The sequence below is a fragment of the Pteropus alecto genome, unplaced genomic scaffold, assembly GCF_000325575.1.
Source record: "Pteropus alecto unplaced genomic scaffold, ASM32557v1 scaffold39, whole genome shotgun sequence".
Taxonomy (NCBI): domain Eukaryota; kingdom Metazoa; phylum Chordata; class Mammalia; order Chiroptera; family Pteropodidae; genus Pteropus; species Pteropus alecto.
Window position 1 is genome coordinate 5,107,724 of NW_006443568.1, and position 12,186 is coordinate 5,119,909.

Below are 12,186 nucleotides of genomic sequence, written 5' to 3' on the forward strand. Positions count from 1 at the left end.
CAGCCCGGAGCCCCGGCGCGGCGGGAACGGCACCGCCCAGGCCGCGAGGTAGGACCGTCCAGGGCCCGCGTAGCCACTCCTGTGGGGAGGGGGTGCTGGATGGATTCCCTTGCCCCACCCGCCAGCACCTTTGGCCTGGCGGGGTACAGTGGTCCGGCTGGGGGAGCGACACAGGGCGGAGCCTCCTGGCGTAGGGCGATGGAGGAGTCCCGGCCGGGGTCCTGGCACCTCCGTCTGTCTGTGGCTTTTTATAATACCCCCTCCCCTGTCACGGGCCGTGTGAGAAATAACCCTTTCAGACTAGTGGACATCAGTCACCAAATGCCATTTGGCCCATAGTGCCCAAAGACTTACTCGTTTCTTTCAATCCTCACCCCAAACGCAACTGGAGATGGAAGCCTCCAGTTGCTGTATCTGCTGTGTAGCAGATACTTGGTGCAAGGTTGGGCATCTGCCAGCTCGGAGTTAAGAGTCTGTTCAGGCAGCTTTTTCTCTGCTGTCTGGAGCCTGGGAAGGGGGAGAAGGGGCAGGGTCTACTATCCCAGACCAGCAGGAGGGCCTTGACTGGCCAGCAGCCCTAGAAGGGAGGCCTTCCCACATCCATCCACACTGTCAGCTTACCACTGGTTAGGGGGAAGGAACCTGTGGCTGAGAGATCTGGGGCAAGTAGGAAGTATTTCTGCCCCAGGTTAGACTCTAACCCTGGACTTTCCCAGCGTACCACGAGGTGGAGGTGCAAATACACACACCTGACACCCCTTCACTGTCACAGATGGCACAAAGCGGAGCAGTCCTACACATACACTCACCTGTACTGTCAAACACACCTAAAGGTAGGTACAAAGACAGACAGACACACACTAATTCATGCCTGTGCAGTGTCACAGACACTCCCAACCACAGCCTTAATGGACAGAGTTGGTAGCTTCTGGAGTCCTCTAGGGACAAGGGACAGAGTGGCAGAGGCAGGCTGCTTGGGTCCCAAGGAAGCCTAATGTCAGGGCCCCCCAGCTGAGCTGACTGTCTTGTCCCTGGGCCTCCCTACTTTTCCCCCAGCTCCTTAGAGAGAGGCAGCTGTGTGAGGGCAGCATCTAGTAGAGGCCTGGCACTGTGGGTGAGTTGACTGAGGCAACATGGTGTGTGATAACAGCACCACCTGGAAGTCAGGAGGCCGGGGTTCTACTTCCAGTTTTGCCATTTGACCCTGGGCAAGTTTCCTCCTTGGATCTTAGTCGGTTTCTGCCTGCCTGCCTGCCTGCCTGCCTTCTACAGAGCCCTACCCTGGGATAGAGAGAGAATGAGAACTATATTTGTCCTTAGGAAATTGACTGTCAGGGGAGACAGACACATGCACTGCTATAATGCAAAGCACTGCGTGCAAAGATGAACTGCATACAGAGTGCCTTGAGAATGCAAGAATGGGAGTTGTCTGGGAAATACTTCACAGAGGAGATAGACTTTTTGCAGGGCTTAAAGGATGGGTAGAAATTTCTTAGGTGAATGGATATAAATACATTTTGAATGCTATGTGCCAAGCTCTAGTATACCTGCCCTTGTTGTTTTACCTTTTAGACCTCATGCCTATTCCGAGGTCAAAAGGAACTCTGGCTCAGGAGCGGAACCTTGAGTGAATTTACTCTGTGCTTTTGTTTCCTTGTCTATAAAATGGGGATAATAGATGAGCATCATATAAATGAGTATTCATGTAAAATGCTTAGAATACTGTCTTGAACAGTTATGTCATTCCAGGGCGGGGAACACACAGCAGGGGCGTGATGGGAGGGCTGTCTGCTGGGAAAGCAAGGACTCTGTTGAGAGTCAGGGTGGGTCTGGCTGGCTGAGCAGGTGCATCCTTCCTGGCACTAGGAGTTCTACTTTTCCAGGACTATTCTCTAGTCAGGTGGTATACAATGTATTTTCTCAGCTGAATTCTTTAGTGGTTGTGGGCTTGTCCAGCATCCGGTCAGCTGTGGGGGAGTAATGTGAAAAGGTATGTTAGGGCCACATCTTTAAGGGCCTTGAATCTCTGCTAAGCAGTTGGCTATCTGTGGGTGAAGAGGAGTGACATGGTTTGCTTTATGTTGTAGCAAGCTGTGGCATTGTAGAGCAAAGACTGGGATGAGAAGGAAGAAGGCCTGGTTGGAAGGCTGGTACAAAAGTGCAGGTGAGAGCCAGTGACTTGGACTAGGGCCCTGGCAGTGGATGAAGAAGGGGGTGGGGATGGGAGACTTTTGGAGATAGAAGGGTGAGTTCTCAGTTGGCTCTACAGGGGAGGGAAAAAGCTATTTAAAGATTTCTTGCCTCTGAGCTGGAGGATATAGGTGCAGCAAGCTCAGGGAGAATAATAATTTGGGAGCAGTTGAGTTTGAGGTGCCAGGTACCATCTGGTGAAGATATTTAAGAAACACTTCCTCTCTGATGAAGTGATGTGAATGGAATAGGTGACTGTTGAGGTTGTCTTCAGACTCTAGGTTTTGGTGTGGGCGCTGGGTTAAATGAGGCCAGTGGTGGCTGGGGCCTGGTGAAACCATACTTTTGTAGTCTCCAGAAGGCCAACATGAGAAAACAGAAAGGGGAGCCAGAAAGTCCCAGGGTGTTAGAGAGAAGGACCGAGTACACGATGATTTAGAGTAAAAATAACCTTTGTTGGGAACTTGGAGTTAAGATATAGAGCTTAAAACTTGGGTACAAGCAGCCCTTTTTAAGACAGATCAATCAACTTCTTTGATACGTGGGACTTTTCATTTATACTTTATATCTAAAAAAAGCTTCTTGAAAGCTATACTCAAATTTAGTCTGTTTTATAACTGGAACACCCTGAATATATGAATTTCCTTGAACAAATCACTTAATCTCTTTTAACCTCAGTTTCCTGTTCTGTAAAATGGGGATGATAAATGTAACTACCTCACAGAGTTGTTATGAATTGCTACGTGTAACGCATTTAGAACAGGGCCTTGCACATATAGGACCTTTATAAGTATAATAGTTATTATTATTTCCATGGTATTTTGTATTATCAAAGAATTGCTCAGAGATTTAAGGTAGGTAAGATGTATTTGAAACAGAAAAGACCAAAGCCTCTTGAAGGCCAAGGAAGCAGGGGCATATTCCTTAACAGGAACTGATTTAAGCCAGCAGGGAACGGGCAGCTGGGTTAAGGGACTTATCTGTCAGAATCACAGAATCTGAATTCAAGAACCTTTACAGGCTAGAAGGACAGGTCAATTCTAATAAGATAAATGAAGTTTTACAGGAACAAGAGATGTGGTTTAAAAACACTTGGTGTGAAAAAGCCTTAAGGATTTTAGTCAAACTCAGTATTCGTCAAGAACATGCTAAGGGAATCTTGGCTGCATTGATAAGAGTATAATGTACAGAGAGTCACTGCTCAGAGCACACCTGGGTTTTGCTTCCAATACCCATCCCCAAGGGACAGTGACAATTTGGAGCCTGGTCAGGAAGAAGTGATTCAAACGAGAAGGGCACTAGAAACTGTGACATGCATGGAATAATTGAAAGATAACTTAGCTCTCTGTAAGTGTTTAAAGAATTTATATAGCAAAGAAGTTAGATTTGTCTGATTCTAGAAAGAAAAATCAAGTCCAGGTAAAAATTGCAGGAAAGAAGGTTTTACCTCAACATTAGAATTTTCTTATGATAGTGGAACAAATAGCGGTGGCTCAGGTGTGAGTTTCCTGTCCTTGACGGTATATAAGCAGAGACCAGACATTGACATCCTGGGGATGTTGTCAGGGGATCGAAGCGCTAGGCTGTGTGGGGAGAGATCAGTAGAGGAAAGGGAGCAGACAAGTGCCCTCTGAGATGTGAGAACTTGATATAGTCTAGGCCCGTGAATGATGGCTCCAGTCACAAACCATCCTGGGATTGTGGCTGCTCTCTCACTTTAGGTCATTTCTCTTGCAGAGAAACAAGAGCAGAGGCCAATTCTCCTTTTCAAGAGGAGGAGCACTCTGGATCCCTGGGTGAGGTGGGGACCTTGAACCCTGAAGTTACTCTATCTTTGGAGGGGACCTTGGACTTAGAGGACATTCTCTACCTGGGGGACACAGGGGACTTTGATGACACACTGTATATGGAAGAGATTGAGAAGCCTGAGGAGATGCTGTATATTGAGGAGACCAGGCAGCCAGATGAGGCTCTGTACGTAGAAGAGCCTGTGAAGCCAGAGGAGACACTGTGTGTGCAAGAGCCTGTGAAGCCATTGGAGACACTGTGTGTGCAAGAGCCTGTGAAGCCAGAGGAGACACTGTGTGTGCAAGAGCCTGTGAAGCCAGAGACACTGTATGTACAAGAGCCTATGAAGCCAGAACAGGCCATAAACCCAGATCAGATGGTCTATGGGGGTGAGACTGTCACGACCGAGGAGAAACCTAACCCTGAGGAGAGCCTCAGAGCTGGGCCTAGTCCCAGCACAGAGAGCCTGAGCATAGAGGACCTGGAATTGCTTGAGGGGCGTTTCCAGCAATGTGTCCAAGCTGTGGCCCAGCTGGAAGAGGAGAGGGATCAGCTCATCCATGAGCTTGTGTTGCTTCGGGAACCAGCCCTACAGGAGGTACAACAAGTACATCAGGACATCCTGGCTGCCTACAAACTACAGGCCCAAGCAGAGCTGGAGAGGGATGGGATAAGGGAGGAGATCCGGCTGGTCAAGCAGAAGCTGTTCAAGGTGACAAAGGAATGCGTGGCGTACCAATACCAGCTGGAATGCCGCCGGCAGGACGTGGCCCAGTTTGCCGATTTCCGGGAAGTGCTGACTGCACGGGCAGCCCAGCTCTCCGAGGAACGGGCCCAGCTCCGGGATGCCTATCAGAAGCAGAAGGAACAGTTACGGCAACAACTAGAAGCACCTCCAAGCCAGAGGGATGGACACTTTCTGCAGGAGAGCCGGCGGCTTTCTGCCCAATTTGAGAACCTCATGGCAGAGAGCCGCCAGGGCCTGGAGGAGGAGTATGAGCCTCAGCTGCTGCGGCTCCTAGAGAGGAAAGAAGCCGCTGCCAAAGGTCTACAGAAAACCCAGGCCGAGATCCAAGAGATGAAGGAGGCTCTGAGACCCCTGCAAACAGAGGCCCAGCAGCTCCACCTGCAAAACAGGAACCTGGAGGACCAGATCACACTTGTGAGGCAAAAACGAGATGAGGAGGTGCAGCAGTACAGGGTAGGCCCACTGGGCATGAAAGGAAGTGTGGTCTTTTAGCCTGGGGAAGGTAGAGGTCACCAGAGTCAAATGTCTTTTGGGCTGAAGGATACTGTCATACATAGGAAGAACGACTTATTCTTTGAGGCCGTTCGCTTCTTTACTCCATTCTTCATTTCATTCATACAGGCCTGAGCTAGGGACTGAACATTATCTGCACTCTTAATTTATACTTTTACACAATTATCTCATTTGATCCTCTCATTAATCCTCTAAGTCAAGTATTATCCTTTTTTTTTTTTTTAAATAGAGGAGGAAACTGAAGCTAATGAGCCAGAGTAATTTGAACTTGGCGTGACCAACCTCAAGTATGTCAGTGCTCTGTCCATGTCACAATTTTCGAATTCTAAGTGAGTCACACCTGGGCTTATAGAGAGCAGATGGGAATGAGTCTAGGTAGAATTCACTCATCCTTCCCCCTCCCCCTACATTCATCCTTAAGTCCCACCTATCTGGTTTGCCTTGAAGTTTTCCAGTCTTAAAACTGGGATCAAATCTATAAATCTCTATTCCTCATTTTCCTTTTTTGTGCATTTGTCACCATTTAACTTGTATTCAAGTTACTTCTAATGAAGTATGAACCAGTTTTAATCCTTTGTAGAACAGTGGGATATAAATATTAAGTGAATAAACAATGTCTCTCCCACAGGCTGAGAGCTTTCAGAAGGTAGGGAGTGTTTTACTTCTCTCCGTCATTCTGGCTCAGAGTACACATCAGTTAAATGCTGACTTAAGTGTTGCTGGCCACTATGAGATTAGTGTGTGATGCCTTTCAGAGCTGTATTTTTGTCCTTTGAATCACGTGTTCCTTTGAATAAACTTAAAAATTGTATGCCCTCCCAGAGATTGATACATCCTTAAGGGAACATGTCCTATATTGAAAATGGCTTCACTTCATTCAAAATTTTGTCAAGCTTTCTGTAGCTTGTATTATGAAAACAGTAGGGTTTTTTTGGGGGTCATGATACTGAATGTTTTCAAACTATACATATGTATACTATCTTTACCCCCATTCCCAATTGCTCTTTTTATTGGTTCACAGTCTGGTGAAAGGACACTTTTTTTCATAAATACTATCCTTAATAGTTTACACGCAAACAGACATTACATTAATAATTGTAACCCAGGGTAGGAAGTAGCATGTGATTTAAGAGAGGTGCAGATAAGAGTACTATGGGGTAACGAGATTATTTTTAGCCATGGGTTAAACCAAGAGAACTCTTGATGAATGAAGAGGTTATGTGAGCTAGGTATTGAAATACAGGTAAGATCTAGACCCATGATGTCCAAAATATAATGCAAGCCACATATATAATTAAAAATTTTCTAATAGCCACATTAAAAAAGTAAACCGATGAAGGTAATTTTAATATTTAGCCCAACATATCCAAAATATAATCAGTAGCTTGGCTGCATGTGAAAGGTGAAGAACTGAAAGGTAAGTTGAACTGTAAAGGTAGGTTGGGACAGATCACATTGGACTTTGAAACCCAAACTGGGGAGTTTGACTTTATTCAGTAATCAGTTGCTTCATTAAAGGTATTTAATCAAGGGAGTAACATGATTGTCCCTCTACATTTAGAAAAAGTACTGGTGGCAATGTGTAAAACTGGCTACAGATCTAGAGGTGAGGTAGACTAATTAGGAAGCTACTATAGGTAAGAAGAAACAATGATAGAGGGAATAAAAGGAAGAACAAACGCAGAATACATTTGGCCATTCAGTGAATGGGGCAGAGAGGTGAGGAGTTAAAGAGGATCCTGAGATTTCAGGCAAGACTAACTAGGATGGTGGTGCCATGAATAGGCAATTCTCTAGATTTGCTTTCTGACACAGTACTAGAGTGCAGATTTTCTCTCCCTTGTGATTTCCGTAACTCTACTGGTTTTTCAGACTCGACAATTGTACAGCTTTCCAAAATCATTCTATGAAAAACTCTTGATGAGTATTTCCTATTGCTACACCATAATTAAAGTAGGAATCAAGATCTGAGGAACTAATTTTTTTCTAAAATGTCTTCCTAAACTGTGTTTGCCAAAGGTCACTAATGGCCCCCGATTACTTTTCAAAGGTACACTTCACTCTTACAATTATAAACTTTGCCTATTTCATCACTGTCATCTATTCATTCAACAGGTCTTTTCTAAGTGCCTACTTACTATATTCCAGGTAGTAAGCTATGTGCTGGCAAAAGAGATGAAAAATGGGAAGGGTGAGAGGGAGAGGAGAGTTTCTGCCCTCGAACAGTTTTTAGTCCAGGAAGGATGCCAGATAAAATGAATATTTCATAAAATTTAAGACACTTGATTTCAAGATGCATCTTGATCTGTTAGAATGTGAAAGCCTTCAAATCGATGAAATATACTTCAGTGTGAGAAACATTGTTAACAGTTGTAGGAATAAGGCGTTGTACCGACGACGCAGGTTTAATTGCCTGACTGGGAAATAAGGGGGAAATTTCATAAGAGAATTAATAGCTAGCATGTTCTTGAAGTTCTTTACATGTAATAACTCATAATCCCTACCTCTCTGAGGTAGGTACGAACTAGTGTCATCATTTGAAAAATGAGAAAAGAGGTGAGACTGTCCTTGGTCCAGGATTACACAGCTAGGGAGTGATGGAAGTGATATAACCCTGCGAAATCTAGCTTGAGTCCACATTCAACCATTACAAGTGAGCTGAGCCTTGAATTAATTCACTGGGCAGACAAGGGAAAGACATTCTAAGCAGAGGGAACAGCTTATACAAAAGCATGTAAACACAAAGACACGGTAAGTAAATAGAGCGATAAGGCTAGAGAGGTAGATGAGGACCAGATTGTAAAGGGCTTTATGGTTTTCAAAAACAGGTTTTCTCCAGAGCCAAAAACCCTTTTCTCAAAAAAGAATTTTATATGTAATGCCAATATATAACAGGTAAAAGTGGAACTATTGTCAGAGTGGCAGTGGCACTCCATTTTGACTTTCTCCTGGGGTTTCACAGGAAAGTTTAAAGATCTCTGAAGAGTGTACACACACACACACACACACACAGGGAGAGAGCGAGCAAAATAGCAGTTAAGAGTATGAGCTCTAATCCTGACTCAACCACTTCCTAACTGGGAAACTGAACAAATTACCGAACCTCTATGGCTCTGCTCCCTCACGTGTAATACAATCATAGGGCCATTGCCTCCATAGGAAAGTTAGGTTCTCGTTAGAGGTAGGGGTCAAATTAAAGAGGCTGTGAATGCTAAAGGGGAGTCTTGAAAGATTGAAATAAAGGTTTTTGAAAGTTAGTCTAGTGGTGCTACATAGAATTATGACTGAAGATTGTCTTTAATGCCAACCATTGTAGCAATACAACCTTCATTCTGTGACACTGCTCGACTGAAGATTGTCTTTAATGCCAATTGTAGCAATACAACCTTCATTCTGTGACACTGCTCCTGTCAGAGTGCTGGTGAAGACTGCGTTTCCAAGCACATCTTTTGCACCTCACCAAAATAACAGGTTTGCTAGTGGGGTTTGGGAAATTGGAGCACAGAGGTATGCAGGTGCTTCCCTTCAGATGACATGCTCTTATGATAGCAAGGCTGCATCTCTGTGTGGTGCCAAAGCAGAGCTAAAAAAAGGCCTTTTGACAATGTTTATGTAAGTTGAGATTCAGCCAAAATATCAAACATTGCAGATTGATGTGCCACAGGTATATCAAGGATGACTCAGAGAACAAATTATTTAGATCCTTCTAATAATAGAATGTACCCAAACTGGATTCCTCTACTATTCTTCAAAATTTGAGGTGAAGTCATTGTTCCTTTAAAATATGCTTTCCAACTTCAATTCTCTTTCCCAACTCCTTCCTGCTTCCAAAGGATCCAGCCAGCTAGCAACTAAGCCTGAGACTGATTTGCTGACATCGTCCTTACCTCATTCCTCAGGCATTAATCCTAGGTAGAGTTTACAGAATGCATCCTACCTGGTTTTGGCAGAACAGGAAATGGACAATTATCTGAAAGCTCATGAGGGCCTCCAGGGCATAGCTTCTAACAACTTAACATTTTTGAACAAATTCAGTCTTAAACAAATTTGCACAGAGGTCTATAAAATTCCCACCATACCAATGTGAGGATCAAAATCCTCCCCAACACTTCTTAAAATTGTAAAACCAAAAAGTCCCTGTGAGTACCTGTCCACCCCTTGCAGTACTCTATCAAGAAATAACAGACAAAACTTTCAGGTCACCATTTTAGAAAGGAATGACACTTTGACAAAACACCACCTCTTGAATTTGTTCCTCAAGAAAGTGCTTTGTAAATTATAATGGACAATGTAATATTTTTATTGTTTGGCTCATTAGAAATGTTCCTGGCTTTCTCATGCAGGAACAACTAGAGGAAATGGAAGAACGGAAGAGGCAGTTAAGAAGTGGGGTGCAACTCCAGCAACAGAAAAACAAAGAGATGGAGCAGCTACGTATCAGCCTTGCTGAAGAGCTCTCAACTTATAAGTCAGTTTTTGCTGCTACCCAAATCCCAACTAACACTGGCTGAGGGGATGGTGGGGAGGGCAGATGTTGCTCTGGGGAAATTTTACTTAACAGTGAAAAAAGCCTTTCTTTTTTTTAAAGGGCTATGCTACCCAAGAGCCTGGAACAGGCTCCCACTTCTCAGGCAGGTGGAATCGAGACACAGTCTCAAGGTGATCCTTGTGGGTACACGAGTGATGTTTGCATTATTGCTGCTTTCTTAACAGTACTAATCCCTTAAACGAATTAAATGTGTCTAAAGACAAAGAAGTCATTTAGGGATAATACATACCTCCAACTTGCCTGGTTCAAGTATTCAGGGTTCATTTGGAATGTTTCAGTTTCTGGTAGACTCAAAATATGCCCCAGTTATCTCCAGGAATTGTGTAACAGGATAAAATATCTAAGCTCTGTGCATTCTCACTTTCCTCCCACTACCTTACCCCATCTGCTGCTATTCATAGTTTCCTTAGAATAGCCAAGAAGGCAAGTTATGCTGTCTAATTCAGACTATGACCTAAAGAGGCAAAGAAGGCTAATTTAATCTGTTAACAGCAATTACAGCAATTTAAAAAAAGCCAAAGAGGGTGTTGTTTACAGGTTGAGGAACAGGATTACTGCTTAAAATGGGAAACACAAGCAACTCACTTATTTATTTTCTTTACCAATATATTCTCATATTGGTAAATATGAGAATATTTACCAATATTCTAGATTCTCTTGGATAAAGTTCTAGATTCTCTTGGATAAGAGAGAAGTTCTAGATTCTCTTGGATAAAGCAACTAAGGTTAAAAAAGGTCTCTGTCAAGTTGTATACTAGATAGGTGCCCATAAATTTTTCTTAATTACCTAATCTTACATCTTAGATACAAATTCACAAATAACTATTGTAACTGACACTTTCCCCAACATACCAGGATTTTCTTTTACTGTGTTTTATCCAAGAATAACTGATTATGATTATTGTTTGGGAGATTACTAGACTCTTGTAATTGAGGGAAATGATCTGGTAAATACCTTTGTATGGATCAGATTAAAAGTACAATAGAGAAAAGGCAATGATTAGTTCAAAGAAACCAAACTACAGAATTTCAGGCACTGTAATACCTGTGAAAACTTAATCTGGACACAGAAAAATTTTAGCTAACCCCTCCCATCACCATCACATAGGTTACCATTCATTCTCTTTTGCAAATGGGAGGCACCCAAATACTTTCTAAGGGAGTCAGCCCAATCACATGTGAATCAGTTTAGCACCCTCTCCCCAACACAGCCTGCATTAAACTTCAGAAGTTGTTATAAATGGTATACTGTATTATAAATTGTGAAAGTATAAATTCTTTTTTCTCTCAACCTTACAGGGGCTGTCTAGAAGTGTACGGCCGAATCTATAACCCAGAAACAACCAAAGAAACTTCTTAGCAAGGATCACTAAGTGCCCTTTGGACATACTTTTTTTTTTCAGAGAAAGGAGTGCCAGCGGTTTGGCAAGCAATTTGCCCTGAGAAAGTTACAAATACTGGCTGACCTGTTTAAAAAGATTTTAGGGCTGGCTGGAGGCAGAACACCATCAGTCCCTTAGCTGGATTCTGTTTCATAGGCTGCTGGTACTCATTTCAATGTACGGAGGAATGAAAAAATAACCCTCACATGCACACCGAGTAAAGGATGAATGTATGGACACACCTTGCAGTGATCTGAAGAATGTATCTTGCCTTGCGTTGACCTACACTAAAGACATTTTGTTGGAGCACAGGTGGGGGTCAAAAAGGCAGGCAATTTTCATTGTATGGGTTTACAATTTGAATTCTTTTGTGCAACAAGTATTGGACTTTAAATGAATCTTCTTACAACATTTACTTTTCTTTAAGTCTATTCTGACTCATACAGTTTACTCTTGTATCAAGATAACTTTCACTATCCTCTAAAAAGAACTAATCCAGATTTGAACCTAAAGGTTAAGAATATTGATTTCCCTAAAGATCATATCCCATGAAAATGATTTTGGATCAGTGATCTGTACTGTTAAACTGAGTGATTGGCAAAGAACCAGGCATTTTATCTGGTTATGGCACTTGGTGATAAAGGCTTTCAAGAGCCTATAATGTCTAACCTCTAAGTATAAGCCCCAGTGAAAAACATAGTGGGGAGATTCAACCTCTGAGAAAAGGTTCAAATAGCTTTTTCGAATTTAAATTTTGCCTTAAAATTTCTCTGGCATACTGCCTTTGACATTCTTACGTATCTCTCTAGGAACAGACTTCAAAAAGAAATTATTTTATCAAAGAGTAATCTGCGCAACTCTGATTCAGTGTTTTATGTCTTTCACTTTCCCTGGAAAGGAACAAAGCTCTTTTCTACGGCTCTGATTCTATTATATTTAATTCTGCTCTTGATAGTCAAAGACCATAACCAATAACTATTATCTGAAGAATTCTTCTAGAAGTGAGAGACTGGTAT

General features: G+C 43.0%; 1 protein-coding gene across 1 annotated transcript in view; it reads left to right on the forward strand.

Moving 5' to 3' along the window:
* The window catches only part of SYNC (syncoilin, intermediate filament protein), a 12,169-nt gene extending 584 nt beyond the window's left edge, over window positions 1-11,585 (forward strand). Inside the window, 5 exon segments of the mRNA XM_025041388.1 lie at window positions 4-48; window positions 3,928-5,179; window positions 9,583-9,707; window positions 11,088-11,133; window positions 11,135-11,585. Coding sequence (XP_024897156.1) covers window positions 4-48; window positions 3,928-5,179; window positions 9,583-9,707; window positions 11,088-11,133; window positions 11,135-11,161 — 1,495 coding nt within the window. The 3' untranslated portion in view covers window positions 11,162-11,585.
* The last annotated feature ends 601 nt before the right edge of the window (window positions 11,586-12,186 follow it).